The following is a 15897-nucleotide window of genomic DNA, read 5'->3' on the forward strand; positions in this document are numbered from 1 at the left end:
ATTTTATAGAAAACAAAACTTGAATATGAAAATAAGCTAGGTGAAACATATGTTCGTTTCTGAACGAATGTCATCTGGAGTCTTTGACGTAGACATTGGATTAATGTTACCAGCATAAATATAATGTGAAGCGCTATAGCAGTTTTCAGTGGCCTTTTTTTAGTTACATTATTTTATTAAGATATGCATGAAAAAATCATTACAGCTTCATGGATACATACGTTCTGAAAAATGAAACTGCCCAGCATAATGAGTGTTTGTACCTTATTTTTCCTGCACCATTGCTAATGTCATTAACGCAATGGTAGAATAATTAGTTCTTGCTAAAACAACATTAATTGTTTATGGTTCACTTTCAGTCAAGCATTCCTTCGACTTTTGCTTGTTTGTTAATTATTTGAGTTTTTTAGGTCGTTTTCCACGTTTTAGATATGACAGTGTGTGATATAAGTGTTACGATAGAGTGGCGCTGATATTAACAAGTGAACAACCGGTCTATCATCATGGATACCCCAACAATGGACACTATTTACCAGGCCATAAGCGCCTTGTATGATAACCCCAATGCTAGCGAAAAAGAAAAGGCCTCGCTATGGCTAGGGGACATGCAAAAATCTGTAAGTATACCAATAAATAACGTTTTTCCTGATGTTTCAATGATATAAATATATTCACTAGTTCGATAAAATAACCATATTTGCAGATACATTCGTGGAAGATAGCCGACGAGCTTTTACAACAGAAGAAAGACATAAACTCATGTTACTTCGCTGCTCAGACGATGAGGTCCAAGGTGCAGCACAGCCTGTCCGAACTGCCCCCTGAGGCCCTGGTGTCGCTCAGAGACTCCCTGGTGGCTCATCTAGAGAGCACCTCCCCAGAGACCAGTGCCTCGGTGCTCACGCAGCTGTCCCTGGCGCTGGCAGACCTTGCTCTACAGATGCCTTCCTGGCAGAACTGCATTGGTGACCTAATTAAGTCATTTTCAAACAAAAATGATTTTGCCCTTCTAGAAATATTGACTGTGTTACCTCAAGAAATAGACTCTTCTAGCTTGAAACTTGGTGAAAACAGGAGGGAAGAAATTAAGTCTGAGTTAAGGTCAAATGCTCACATAGTTACTTTATTTCTTAAAGAAAGTATCACTAATTCTCAAAATACACATGTTGCACTAAAAATCATTAAATGTATGACATCTTGGATTCAAGTGAGGGCAATAAATATACAGGAGGTTCCTCAGAATGCAGTCATAGGGTTCAGTTTACAGGTATTAAGGGATCACAATTCTATAAATACACTGCATGATGCGGCTTCTGACTGTATTACTGCATTACTGCACTGTTTAGAGGAAAATAATAATAATGACAATATAGAGAGACTGTTATTTGAGAGTGTGTCAGCTTTGGAGGAGAGTTACCACATGGCGGTGGCTCATGAGGAAGATGAGAAGGCTACCAACTATGCGAGAGTATTCACTGAGTTGGCCGAAACATTTCTGGAGAAGATAATCATATCTATGTCTGGAGGAACCACACACTTTGCTATGAGGTCCCTGGAGCTGGCACTTGTGTGTGTCGGACATCATGACTATGAGGTATATTATTCAAGTACCTTTATTGATCATATTAAGAAATGATAAGGGTAACTTGCCTATTTTAGTTAAACAATTTATTTGGATTCAAAATGTGGCATGCCATTACCTAATAATGTTCACCATTGTCAGTAAATAGGTCTTATCTAATACTGGCAACTTATTTATGTTTCTTTTGTTTTAAAATGATACCTATTTGAATAGGCACCATTATTAGAATGGTAAATAATTATGAACAAATATATTTATTAAAGTTGCTGCTTTTCTATGAAATTGGGTGAAGTAGGGTAATTTCTAATGATTCTTAATGAGTGTAGATTTAAGTGTAAAAGAGAAAGTATCATCTAATTATAACTACATTATTATAAGTGTGCTTTTTGCGAGTTTTGTAAAATTTCTACTATGCATCTATTAAATAGGAATGTTTCTGTCAGCTTCAATTGAAGTCAATTCATTTGATGTACAATAGATACACTTCAATGTGTAATGGGAGATTGATAAATGCTGAGACAAACAAGGCCTTACTATGCCATGAAATGTAGTAGTAACTGGGATGATGGCTTGCAAAGATGTATAGAGCTCCCTATATCATTATATCATCTATCTTTTAACTTCCTATTGCTCAAAAATCTTACGATAGATGTATATAGCTTTAAATAAAACTCACAGACAGACAGACCATCTTCTGAGTTACGTAGAAGACAAAAAGAGTGAAATGATTTATATTCCTATTTATTTAAATGTAAAATAACAACTTCAAATAGCATTATTCCTCTTGCAGGTAGCGGAAATAACATTCAACCTGTGGTATCGGCTATCAGAAGAAGTGTACCAGCGCGACTACCAGCCTCTGACGGATTCCTTCAAGCCTCACATTGAGAGGCTCATCGAGGCGCTGGCGAGGCACTGCCAGTGTGAGCCTGACCATACTCAGCTGCCTGAGGAGGGGGATGAGTTCTATGTATGTAGACATATACTGGAATTATAATAAGAGACTACAAATAATTAATTAAATATTATTTACACACTATCCTATGAAAGTTACAGTTTTATATAAAGTACTGCAGGCCATTTCAACTTACCTACCTGTTTCAAGAACACTAAATCGTGCTTAACTTGTTGTAGCTGGTAAATAAAAATAAATTGTAAGACAGTTGAGTTCTGAACCGTTACTTGAATATGCACACTTGGCTGATGGTTGATCTACCCCACATTTCCTACCCAATATTATACATATCATATTCTCGTAACGTCCTTTGAATTACAACATACAAAAAGATTGTTAAATCGTAATTACCCAAGTTTCTCAGGTATGAAAAATTCACTAACATTCCAAATCTTGTCTTAAACTAAAACTCTTCATTTCCCTCCAGGAGTTCCGCAGCAAGGTAATGGGCCTGATCAAGGATGTGGTGTTCATCGTGGGCTCCAGCTCCGTGTTCCGGCAGATGTTCTCCGTGCTGCACGCCGACATCAGCTGGGAGCAGACTGAAGCTGCCCTGTTTGTCATGCAGGCTGTTGCCAAGAATATATTGCCGTGAGTAATATTATGATCAATGTCAAATAAGGGATAGATTGTTCGCTATATTTTGAACTAGTTTTTGTTGCGACTGATTATCTGATCTCCTCAATCCAGTTAGCTGGACAAGCTGATAGTCATACTTTCTATGATGACCGCCAATGATGTTCACAACACAGTCTATGATGCCATAGCATAGATGGATATTCATTCACATACAGCTTGATGCTTAACCTTGTGATCAATCAATCCCTTCAGCTGTTGCTTAGCCTTTATATTTTTAAGTATCTGCTCATTTATTCACTGAGAAAATCAGCAAAACATTTCCCAATTTATTCCACAGCGAAGAATATGAGTACGTACCCAAAGTCGTAGAAGCCATCCTCTCAATGCCTGAAGGTGCTCACCTGGCAGTCCGCAAGACGTGCATCTTGCTGCTGGGCGAGCTGTGCGAGTGGATCGAGCGCCACGTGGAGTGCCTGGAGCCGTGTCTGCAGTTCCTCATCCGAGCGCTGCAGGAGAAGCAGCTGGCTTATGCTGCTGCTACTGCGCTGCAGGTGAGAGAGTAATACTGTTGATGTTGTTTTGAATGATGATTGTTTTTTAGGGTTCCATAATTTGCTTTGTGAACTATAATACTTCCCATCGCCATCATCATATCAGCCAATTGATGTCCCCTTATAAAATATAGTATATTTTACTCTTAGTTATTGTGGTTACGTTAAAAATGTTAAAATAACTAAAATAAATAATAGAGTCTTAAAGTGTCTCGCAGAAATAAGAATCACATCATTTCAAATTGTGCCACATTGCATTATATTATGTCTGAGTTAATTGATCTGAGATTTTTGCAAATGCTGCTAAATAGTATATTTTGTGAAATCTAACGATGTATGTTTGTCCCCAGAACATCTGTCGCGCCAGCCGAGCACAAGCCGCCCAACACGTATCAGCTCTCCTGCAAGCCGCAGCCGCATGCGAGGCGCTGGCGCTGTGCCCGCAAGCCTCCGCCGCGCTCATGCGGGCACTCGCCTCCGCTATAGGCCGCCTGCCCAACCAACAGGTAACATACTGATATATTTTGTTACTAGTAATTAAGTAGGTATAGTGTCTATGTGAAAAAATCGCAAACGCAATAATGTAATTGCAATTTAATTTAAAAAAACCAGTTGCAACTTTTGCTGACTCCTAAACAATCATTTAAATTGTGCAATATGATGTACCTACTGACTGTATAAAGTTAGAATATTACTACTAAATACAAGTCATAAAAATCCACGCCTAATTTTAACCTTAATCTAACCATAAAAATTTCCTCACAACTAACCCTCCAACAAAAACTAAACAAATAAATTGACAATAATTTATTTTGTTCCCTAGCTAAACCGCCATAACATATCTACTTCTAGCTAACAGTTGCGATGCGCGAAGCCGTCGCCGTTCAGATCAACGGGCTATCCGACCTTATGAAGAGTAACGCGGAAGTACGCAAGGGGACCAGCACCGACCCTTGTGTGTGGCTGGACAGGATCGCGGCTCTCTTCCGAGATGTGGACGTGGCCAGTTCAGCTCTGAGTGAAGGGCATCCTTGTGTACCAGCGTTGTCTGACGCGTGGCCGGTGCTGCAGGCTGCTTTGGACCGGTATGCTACGGACGGGAGAGTCATGGAGCGGTGGTGCCGCTGCGTGCGGTTCGGCGTCCGCATGGGAGGGAAACGAGCTGCCGCACTGGCCCCAGCTTTAGCTAGCCGTCTCCAACAGCTGTACCGCATAAGACCCCACTCGTGTGTGCTGTACTTGGCGTCGGTACTGCTTGATGAGCTGGCGGGGGAGCCGGCCGCGGTGCCGCCGCTCGTGGCGCTGCTGCAAGACGTCATGCCGCAAGCCTTCCAGCTGCTGCAGCAGGAACATGGTCTGAAGGAGAACCCGGATACTGTTGATGATCTGTTTAGGCTTTGTATAAGGTGAGTTTCATATTCTGATTTCATTTTTTATGTTGAAATGTTTTATTTATTTTATGATGATGACGATCATAAAACTGACATGTGCATTTAATTGTAAAACATGCACCGTATAGCTTCTAGCTTCATTTCACTGTTATGGCTTCCTATATGGTTATGTATATTTATTTTCTTATCATATCAAAGTAAAGGGTATAATACTTCAACAAACCTTCAGTAAACTCTCAAGAATGTTTGTGCAAAATCAATATAATTTAGGATGATTGGACTTAAACTTTTTCGCCTTGGCTACATGTCGGTTAAATTTCTGTTTTTTTTTTCGTAAAAAACGTATTATGTAATAATTTATTTTGTTGTGTGACAGGTTCTTGCAGCGCATCCCGCTAGAGTTCCTGTCATCGGGCGCGGTGTCGACCGTGCTGCAGTGCGCGGCGCTGGCGGCGGCGCTCGACCACCGCGACGCCAACTCCTCCGTCATGAAGTTCCTCTACGACTTCGCTAAGGTGGCCAATAATACAAGACCAGAGAAGCAGCAGATTAAATGTGAGCTATTGGCTTAAAATAAGTTGATTAACAATCCTGGATTATTTTTCTTTAAAATATATATAGCACTGGCCGTTTTCCCGCATCCCTTGGGAACTACTGCCCGTACCGGGATAAAATATAGCCTATGGATATATACTCAGGAACATTGCGCCTATCTATCAGTGAAAGAATTTTGGAAATCCGACTAGCGGTTTCAAAGTTTACCCTCTACATATGTACAAACTCACAAAGGACAATGGGCGATTCCGGTCCAAATGTCCACCACGAACGAGACCTATATGGCTAGATAGCCCGTTAAATATAGAACATTTTTTGTTATGAAAGTAAAAAAAAATATAATGCCAGAAAAAAGTTATAGCAAAAACAAATAAAACATTTTATAGATTTTTTCAATTTCATTTTTTCAATTACTTTTCGTGATGTTCGATTTTCGTACTTTCTGTAACTTCTGACAAAATAGAATTGTTCATTATTAGAGAAAAGACACCACCAGTTACATGGAACTTTCTTAGATCCAGGTACCACTGAGTATATTCAAGCACTTCTGGCGCCTCAATTGAGTAGTGATTCGTATATCCATCGGGCAAAAAATATGGGCTGTTTTTATACCAATGTGTCTTACTCATCTTAGTTTTAGACAAAGTGCGGAAATGGAAGTGGAATAAAATAAAAAATAATAATGATAACATACAAATACTACCGAAAATTAAGAATACATTTTTGGCTATAACTTTTTTTTGGCATTGTTTTTTTTTTACTTTCTTAGTAAAATTTACTCTAAATTAAGTGGACTATTTAATTATATAGGTCTTGTTCGTGGTGGACATTTGGACCAAACTTCATACATTCTTGCCCAATCTCCTTTTACCTCTTTAATATTTGTATAGATGAACATATAATATTCAATCTTTCATGTTCCTCAACTTGAACTTGAGTAATATTTTGATTCAATTCATATCATTTGACTCACCAAGCGCTGCTAGTCTGAAAACATAAACCCACTTCAGTTATCCCAATGATCTTCATCCTCACAGGAATCTTCCTTCTAGAGGTGTACACATCAAATATACCCTTTAACCTAAATTTTTATTATGCTATTCCAGCTCTAGCCGACAACGCCCTCTCAACATACGGCTCGGACCTGACCTACCGTCTCATAGAAGCCAGCGTACTCCACCTCCACGCCTACATGCTGTCGGAAGTGGGCGAGGTGCTGCTGGAACTGCTGGAGTGGCAGCGCGGCGCCGGCGTGGACTGGCTGCACCCCGCGCTGCAGCGCCTGCCCAGGGACCGCCCTGCAGTGGCTACAGAGCAGCAGTGCTGGCAGTTCCATCAGTATGCTATGAGGTAACAAGGATGTTGAAGTGAATATCAGCACTGTTTGAAAGTTGTTACATGAAAATTAGCCTACAATAAAATGTATCGGCACTATCTATACCTAGAGAGTCGATTCAACACTTGCATTGATAAGACATGATGAAAAAGCCAATCTAAAACTACTAGCATCGTTTTAATTTACGAACATTTTCCATTCCATTTCGGTTGATGACAGATTATCATTTCCTCACTTTAGAGGATTATTTTGCAAGCATTGTACATCATACATACAGAACCCCCATGTGTGAGTCCAAGTTGCATTTTTTAAATGTTATTTTAGTCTAATATTTTGCGATTTTTTTGTTCACAGGGCAGAGAAATGCAAGGAAATGACTCGGTTACTGCGAGACTTCGCGAGGCTATACCGATAAGACGTAACATTTTATATTATAAACAAATTATTGAACCAAAACAGGACTAACAGAGTGACATGCTCGCAGCGAGTTCAGTGTCAATATGGACGAATTTCAAATGAGTATCAAATATGAGACTAAGCTACACTAGTGAAGTGAATTGACTTTATGAATAAACGGAAATATGTTAAAAACTGTTATAGTGTAGCTATTTGTAAAGCCTTGCATCTGTGTCGACTAGGTATTTGGAAATAAAATTTAATTCAATTTGCCAACTGACAACGCTCAAATCACAGGCAACTAATTTAGTTACTAAAAGATGTGTGTGTTCTGTTTTTTTTTATTGTTTTTATACTAATAATGAATAAATTACATTTTGTACAATTTGATTCGGGCCTGTGATTTCAGAAAAAATATAACTTGGACATACCTAAAATGTACATACATAAAATTGCAATCCAATTAGGGCCAAATATTGCCAAAATCTACTTCAGTAGACTTTTATCTATCTATAAAGCCAACAAAATCTAGATAGCCAATTTAGTTAGACAAATAAAAAAAATACAAAAAGCTTGCTCATATTATGTACTTTCATAATACCAAAATTAACCCTAGCCCTAAATCAGTGTAAAGAGAGAGTTCTAGAAATTTCCAAGAGAGTCGTCACAATGCAAGGCTAGTTATAACGGTGCGTGTAGTGTAGCGTGGGAAGCCAGAGCAATAACGTTGATTCAACAGTACACGTAGGTCTGTCTCTATTTGTCTTGCGTTTCTTATGATTTGACCACTATGTCGCGTTCTCTTGTACATTACGAAGATAATATTTTATTTGGATTTTTAATATTGTAATAGGAAGATGTGGTAAATACTTTGGTATTTGTCAATATTTTATTGAAGTCTTGAATATTTTTATCATCGTTACGAAATTGTACCAATTATTCAAATCTGGTTTTAAGTAATACTATGCGTGTAGTAAATTATTTACATATTTACAATCACCTTTTTTATATTCGTTAGGCGTACACGTAACTGCAAGAGAACGTAGCGAATAATTTAACCAACTGCTGGAATGATGATCAAACTCGTAACGTTACGAGGCGCGAACGATCAGTAGGTAAGTATCAATACATTGATTGATGCAGATATATTTTGTTATATTATACTCACTTTTATTTGGAATGTGATACTATGCATTGAATTGTAAATATTTATTATAAATGTTTACTTTTACATAAGTCTTTTATTTACAAAATAAAACCTTAAATTACATTTACAATTTATTCCTATAATATTAAATTAGTTTAAAAAATGGAGATTAATATTTTTGAAATAACAATTGATCAAAATTACATGTTTGGCTTAATTGGAGATGTTTATAATTCAGCACCACAAACTTTTGAATATCCATGTAAAGGTACACTCTCCATCAATTTCATCACATTATGTTATGTCGTATACATATGTTATTTACTATTTCTTCTTAGCATTCTTGGGGCTGGATAACGTGACGAAACTGACCCGCCTAGGCGCTTTAGGACTCGGAGCAGACTTCACGGCCTGATCCTTCACATCAGTCACCTTAGCTTGCTTGAAGAAGTTGTTCTCATTCAGTGTACTTTTAGGAGTACCTGGCTGACTGACAACTTTGGTATTAGAACTTTTAGGAGTAACTGGTTCCTTAGGTTTTTCTTCAGTCTTAGCAGTTTTTGGCGGGCTCACTTTAGTACTTTTCTCAGCAGTCTTCGTGTCTTTCGGCGAATCTGGTGATGTTGACGCCGATTTACCTCCCTGGGTTTCTTCATAAACTAATTTGATATCCTCACTGTCTTCTATGACCATTATTTCTGAATCTTTACTAGCTTCTGTCTCCTTAGGCTTGATAATTTCATTGTTGCTGTTATCAGACCAGGAAGGCATTGCAACTTCTTCTAGAACATCGATTTTGACGGGTGTCTTCTGTTGAGGCTCAACTTTCTGCTTCTTAGGAGACTTTTCTGGCGCCTTGAACTTGATGAAGGCATCTATCTTGCCAACTGGTTTAGATTCTTTCACTTCTTTAGGTTTCTCAGCTTCTACCTTTGCTGGTTCTGCTGGTTGCTCTTCAACTTCCATTGGTTCTGTGAAATATTAAATCAGCTATAAAAAAATTCTGACTTTTCTAATTTTATGACTGATTGATTTGTAGACATTGTTCCAGTTACATAATCAAAAAGCATTTATATAGCAGCAAAAGGTTGAAAAACAGCATAAAAACTATATAAGACAGCCCCCAAAAAAACCCACCCTTCACAACTTCCTGTGTGTTTTTGCTAAGAAGAAGTGGTGTAACAAACTCTCCAGCAATCATGAACTCTTTCCTATCTATAAAAGGAAGGACTATTTGAAAATATCCCATATATAAAGAGACCTAGAGTACCTGGGACTGCACTGGTTGGTTCTGGAGCCACTTCATCAGGCAGCACCTCCCCCAGCTCGCCCGCAGTGAAGGTAATGACGGAACAGTAGCCGTCAGTACTAGACGCTACGAGGGTCAGCCCGTCTGGAGACCAGGTCAGGTCTGTCAGCCTGGAGGAGATGGTGATTAGGGAAATTTTCGAAGTATACAGCACAAAGGCTTCCATCTATCAATGGAAAATCCTTGCTCCAAAATGCTGAAGTCCATAATGTATTAGTTTTGTAAGTTAAGTAAGGCTGTAGTTATTTTTATAAATAGATTTATAGGCTAGGTTGACCAGTATTTGGGCGCTTTTTATGAAGTCTGACCATCAGCAACGTGAAAATTATTTTCGACTTTAGTAGATTCTCACCTAGTATAATGAATATTATTAATAAGGGCAATAGGCGTCTTCTGTTGCGTGTCATACAATAACACGGATCGTTTAGTGCCCACCGCCAGCACCATCCGCGCGGGCGCCGGTAAAGCGGGTGTCGGCCCGCCCGACCGCGCGGAGTAGCGGCGCGGCGACCAGCGCGTCACTAGTGCCGCCTCGCCGCATGGCAGGATGCAGGCTGGACTGTACAACACAGAATAAGTGTTTATTTTACCTAAACAATTCTATATGTATAATGTAACGATAGATTACATTCAACAATACTGTGAATATGGAAGAATTTAACTCAATATAAAAAAGAATAAAGTTTTTATGAGGAGGTCTAGCCTCTATAAATCTAGTAAATAAAATTTTAACTTGTGATCATAAGCTCAATCACATGCCTAGCTGTTTCCCAACCAGCCTTTGCTTCTGGTATAAATAAATGCCTAGCTGAGCACCATTATTTTTAAATGCAGCAACTATTTACCCCATAACAGCATAAACAGACGCATACTAAAGTTATTCATATACTAACACTTTCAAGGAGTATCTGGTGTAGATGTAGACAGCGTTGATGGGCTTGATGTCCACCTTCCCCTGCTCGGGCTCCACGCGCCCCGCTGGCACCGCCAGCAGCAGCCCGTCGGGGCTGAACTGCAGTCTCCTGTTGATGGAAAATTGATTCTTTAGTACATAATGAGGTAAGTGAATAAGTATATTGTCACACACACATGGAGTGGAGTCATACATCAAAATGTGGATGTAACATATTTTCGAGAAATCGAATTTGATGATGAGACAAAATGAGACAATGTATTTGCTTCTCCATCCAAGGCGTTGCATTAAATTCACCCCTTATTATATGGTAAAATTAAGTTCAAACTGATTAGTACTGTTTACCTGTAGTAAGTCTGCAGTGTATCATCATGGTATAGGCGCACTTTGACGTCGTGGAGCATATGACCAGCAGGGAACGGCAGGATTGCCTTACTGCTGCGAGATGTCACCTTCTTCGTTGTCACATCAAAGGTTCGGAAAACTCTGTGAAAGTACCACTGTTGTTATTATGATCTTGTGGCAGTGAATTTAGTTTAGTGAATCAATTGAAACATTGATGAATTAATTAGCTCCTAATCAAAATTACTACCAAATGATCATATTTTTTGATAAGTTGAGATAGTTGTCACCTACCATTCAGTCACAATTTGTCACTTCTTTGTAAAGCTTTCTTAGCACAAAAATAACACTGATCTTTCACTCAGAAGTAAAATACTTCTACTCTGATAATATCATATATTCACCATCTCACCTATCAGTACTAGCTGTAGCAATCATCTGTCCCTTAGGGTCCCAGGAGACTCCCTGCACAAACCCTTTGTGGTCTGTCAGGATACTGCTGTACCGTCCACGGTTGAGGTCCCAGATCAGCAGCTTGTTGTCCACTGAGCCTGATGCCAGGTGCAGGGAGTTGGCACTCCAGGATATGTCCAGCACATCCTCCATGTGGCCTCGTAATGTCTGTGGATTTTTATTTACAGCACTGTTAAGTTTGAGCTTGGCTAAGCTTTTAATTAAGATATCTGATTTGTAGGAAACATAATTTGTTGTGAGATGACATCAAATTGATGTGTATGGAAGAAGAGTTGCTGAACTGACCCTACAAAAATTTATAAGATTGGCTATTAAGGGTGGGCTTTGTATCTACTCATGTAGAGCAGAGTTATGTTGATCCAACCAGCGGTTCTAAAGATTACCCCCTTCATACAAACTTAAAAATTTTACCTCTTTGTAATATAAGATTTCAGTTTGAAAACTCTTTCAAAAACCCCAAATAGTTCTATTTCACATTAACCTTACCTTGTGAATAACCCACGACTCCTTATACTGTTCTTCCATCTGCTCCATGGCAGGTGTTGGTTCCTTATCAGTCTTCTTCCAAATGAATATAATAGACTCATCGTCTCCCGACGCTAAATACTGCCCGTTCGGTGACCATCGCACCACGTTCACGGCTTTCTGGTGACGCGTCAGGTCTGCAGCTACTTCTAGGTTCACAGATCCCGTGTCTGTTGTTGAAATGTACCAAATCTGGAACGTCGTTCAAAATTATTTCTGCCTTATGTCAAGTTGTTTGAAAGTAAATAAATATGAAAATGACCGTCTAAAACACTATATTGTGTATTTTTAACTATTTCTTACATAATTTTACACTGTAAATTAGGTTAAATAAAATACATAAACAGATAAATCATACCAAAACATGAGAATCGGTTCCTCCAGTGGCAAGTCGTAATGGTTCACTTGGTTCTGCTTTAGGCTGGAAATCTACACTAAGTACGGGGTCCCTGTTATGCCATGATATTTCTGGGATAGCGAACTTCATATTTTCACTTTATTTACTGCAGTTTTCTTTCACAAGTACAAATTAAAAATAGTTTTTGTTTAAGAAAGGAGTTGTCACTGTTTTGGCGCTAAAAATATATTTTTAACCCTTGTCAGATCAGACAACTGACTTCCGTCTTCAGATACAGGTATTTTGACTTTGATATATTATGAAATAGGAATAGAATTCTGTAAATTCCTTTGTTATCTATAAAATTAATTGATTAATTAAAGAGTGAAGTAAAATACTTAGCTGCTCTCGTTGGCACATTTTTATGTAAACTACGTTTCGGATTAATTCATTGAAATAAAGTATCCCGAATAAACGCCCATTTTTCTTATGCTGGCAATGTTTTTTTTTATCTGTCAATTTTGAGCTGACTGAAGGCGATTTGACAACTGCTCTTTCTTTCTTTGACGTTTGTTGATATCGTGCTAAACGAACGCCAAAATGGTTAGTGTTTTATCAATTTATATCTTTTTGAATCATGTAAAATGCTGGTGAAAATGAATCAAATTATTGCGGATACCTTCGCGAATATATTGAAGACTTCTACAGAGGATTTATTTCATGTCGAACTTTGAAAATTCCAGGTGAACGTACCCAAACAGCGCAGGACCTACTGCAAAAAATGCAAGTGCCACAAAACTCACAAGGTCTCTCAGTACAAAAAGTCCAAGGAAAGGCACGCTGCCCAGGGTAGAAGGCGTTATGACCGTAAACAGCAGGGTTACGGTGGTCAGTCCAAACCCATCTTCAAGAAGAAGGTAAGTTTATCAACATAACCTCAAACCGGGGTTTTATCATCTTTATTGTCGACGGTGCTTTGTATTTACAAGTGTTCATTACCGGTGTAAAGTTATCTTGACGAAATAACCTTCAAATCGTGTTATTTACTTCATATAAACTGTTAGAAATAAGTTCGATACGTAATCAAAGAATTCGTTATTGACAATCGATTTGTGAAATAAAGTAATGCTTGTTAATATTTCATGAAATTGTAGTTCTTCTTTTTAAATATTAAGTCCAGTTACTTTTGTGTGCACTACTAGATATAAACTATTTACCTATTGTGGTAAAGACACCCACTAGTCAATAATGGGCTTTTTAACATATTGAAAACGTTATTACCTACTATTAACCTCCAGTCCAGCTAGTATTTTTGCCAGACTTGATAACTTTATATGTAGTACTTGTTTTTAAGCATTTTGACTCTGTTCTTATCATTTGTTGATAGCTACAACCTATCCTCATGTGAATTTTGTGTAAATCCAGCTTCTGTGATCACTAACCTATATCAATTCTTTCTCAGGCGAAAACCACAAAGAAAATTGTACTCCGTCTTGAGTGCGCAGACTGCAAGGTGAGGTCACAGGTGGCTCTGAAGCGCTGCAAGCACTTCGAGCTCGGTGGTGACAAGAAGAGGAAGGGACAGATGATTCAGTTCTAGGCTGGATAATAAATAAGTTTAACCCATTTCTGTGTTTTTACTTTGTTCTTTCCTTTATCTGGTTGATAACAACTATTGTAAATGTCTTGGTATTATTAATTTTGTGTAGTGAGTGAAGTTTTTTAAAGTATAATGGCTTCAGTGTATTTCCTTTTGCCAGTAGTAAATGCCAACAACAGTAAATTCATCCATAATTTTGTAAACAAGCAGTGTTGTAATGTTTCAATGGAACTAGTATCCAATAATTAGATCTAGACTCACAACTATGAATGTATATAAAAATTGCATAAACAAGTTAATGCCCAGTGCTAGAGCTCACCTGGTGTTAGGTAAAAGCAAAAACATCTATGAATACAGTGATGGATACCTAACTAATCTGGGGAAATTATTGCTGTGATATTATAATATTATAAGTAGGCATAAATAAAAAAACTTGTCTCCAATATAAAAATATATTTAAACATATCAATATTACAAGTATATATAGGCCTTTATTTATAAAACTTACAACTACTTATATACAATTTTCACCTAACTCCTGAAAGTAAAGTACGAATAATAAAGCAATTAGCCAGTAGCTCATATTCAGCAGCTGCTTAGTTTTGGCAAAAGTAACTTTGACACTAGTACATTCAACTATTTTCCCAAAATCTGATCTAGAACATTAGGATCTAATCCTTCCAATGACAGTTTTAACTTGACAGCTTGCAGTGGTACTCCCACTTGCACCATTTTTACAAATCTGTCATATTCTGGATGAGATTGGGGCTTCCCTTCAACAGTGTCTTCTGCTTGAGTGGGAGCCTCTGGTGTGGGGTCAGGAGCAGTGGTATGGGTCACTTCTGATGATGGAGCTGGGGTTTCTTTGCTGGGAGTAGCTTCTGTGGTTTCTGCAGGCTTCTCAGTTGTAACTGGTGCTGTTGTGTTTAGTTCTGGGATTGATGAGAGCTGTAATATAATAAAAACATAATTATGAAATGTTTTTGATAACATTTACAACAAAATTTTTGAAATTGAATTGAAGTGTTGCCAAGGAAAAGTTTACTGCAGGTAATTAAGCTTTTTTTCAAACTGGTTCAGTAGTTTTGGAGCCTGTAAGGACTAACAAACAAATGAGTTTTCCTATTTTCAATGTGAGTTTAGAAGGCTTATAAAAAGTTAAATATTAGTAGTATATTACTCTTACCCTAGCCTCCAACAAGACCATAGCCGCATTAACTTTCTCCAGCTTCCTATCAAAGTCCATGAGCTTCTGTTCACATCTCTTCATGAAGTTGTTCAAGAACTGTACATTGGTCAGTACAAAGTGGTTCACGAAGGCTAATGTACGCTTCTGTTGTAATGCTGCCACCTGCAAACAACACAGCCTGATGAATATTAAAAAAAAAGAATGTTCAAAAGTTCCAAGAACATTGAACTTATTTATTAAGTTGATCAGTTGAAATAGTAATTAAGCAGCTTCTTGTTTATATAAGCTAAAGGACCTAGGTGTTCTGCCAACGTATAGATTAGGGGCATAAAACTCCGGTCTGATTTCCGGTGCCTTGTGACTGAACGATAAGTAGTATTGATTGAGAGGTGCTAGTTGATCTTACCTTTGTTAAATCTACGTTTGCCAGCTCTTGGCTGATCATAGTCTCTTGAAGAGTCATGGTTTCGTTGTTAAATAGAGTTAATTTAGAAAAGAAACTCGTTTCCTACCAAAGGTATACAATATTCTTTTCAAGAACTCTTAAAACTTGTTATACCTATCCGTATCGAATTCGAATGGGTTTTTCGATAAATTAGTTCAATAAATACAAGAAAAAACATAAAGAATTCTCACGAAAATTGTGTTTACTAAGGGAAAATCTACATTATTTACTCAAAAAAACAATGTTGTCAATTTGTCAAATGAAGTCAAAT

At 38.0% G+C, this 15897-nt stretch overlaps 4 protein-coding genes across 4 annotated transcripts; 2 read left to right on the forward strand and 2 right to left on the reverse strand.

The window, feature by feature from the left end:
* Positions 1 to 324: 324 nt before the first annotated feature.
* Positions 325 to 8581, forward strand: LOC110381899 (transportin-3). Its single transcript, XM_021342330.3, has 10 exons — positions 325 to 617; positions 704 to 1594; positions 2373 to 2552; positions 2965 to 3128; positions 3454 to 3667; positions 4018 to 4173; positions 4520 to 5073; positions 5435 to 5613; positions 6720 to 6963; positions 7304 to 8581. The coding sequence occupies exons 1-10, from the start codon at positions 504 to 506 to the stop codon at positions 7362 to 7364; spliced, it is 2757 nt and encodes a 918-aa protein (XP_021198005.2). The 5' UTR covers positions 325 to 503; the 3' UTR covers positions 7365 to 8581.
* LOC110381900 (chromatin assembly factor 1 subunit B) lies at positions 7735 to 12659 on the reverse strand. Its single transcript, XM_064037517.1, has 8 exons — positions 12414 to 12659; positions 12017 to 12247; positions 11469 to 11677; positions 11060 to 11200; positions 10695 to 10823; positions 10154 to 10360; positions 9763 to 9911; positions 7735 to 9463 (listed from the first exon to the last, which is right to left on the reverse strand). Exons 1-8 carry the CDS (start codon positions 12540 to 12542, stop codon positions 8817 to 8819), a joined length of 1842 nt encoding a protein of 613 aa, XP_063893587.1. The 5' UTR covers positions 12543 to 12659; the 3' UTR covers positions 7735 to 8816.
* Positions 12660 to 12834: 175 nt separating this feature from the next.
* On the forward strand, positions 12835 to 14018 carry LOC110381911 (large ribosomal subunit protein eL42). Its single transcript, XM_021342343.3, has 3 exons — positions 12835 to 12995; positions 13136 to 13309; positions 13855 to 14018. The coding sequence occupies exons 1-3, from the start codon at positions 12993 to 12995 to the stop codon at positions 13990 to 13992; spliced, it is 315 nt and encodes a 104-aa protein (XP_021198018.1). The 5' UTR covers positions 12835 to 12992; the 3' UTR covers positions 13993 to 14018.
* Positions 14019 to 14486: 468 nt separating this feature from the next.
* Positions 14487 to 15887, reverse strand: LOC110381905 (WASH complex subunit 3). Its single transcript, XM_021342337.3, has 3 exons — positions 15588 to 15887; positions 15179 to 15343; positions 14487 to 14940 (listed from the first exon to the last, which is right to left on the reverse strand). The coding sequence occupies exons 1-3, from the start codon at positions 15642 to 15644 to the stop codon at positions 14629 to 14631; spliced, it is 534 nt and encodes a 177-aa protein (XP_021198012.3). The 5' UTR covers positions 15645 to 15887; the 3' UTR covers positions 14487 to 14628.
* Positions 15888 to 15897: the final 10 nt, after the last annotated feature.

This window comes from Helicoverpa armigera, chromosome 13 (genome assembly GCF_030705265.1).
Source record: "Helicoverpa armigera isolate CAAS_96S chromosome 13, ASM3070526v1, whole genome shotgun sequence".
In the NCBI taxonomy this organism is placed as follows: Eukaryota; Metazoa; Arthropoda; class Insecta; order Lepidoptera; family Noctuidae; genus Helicoverpa; species Helicoverpa armigera.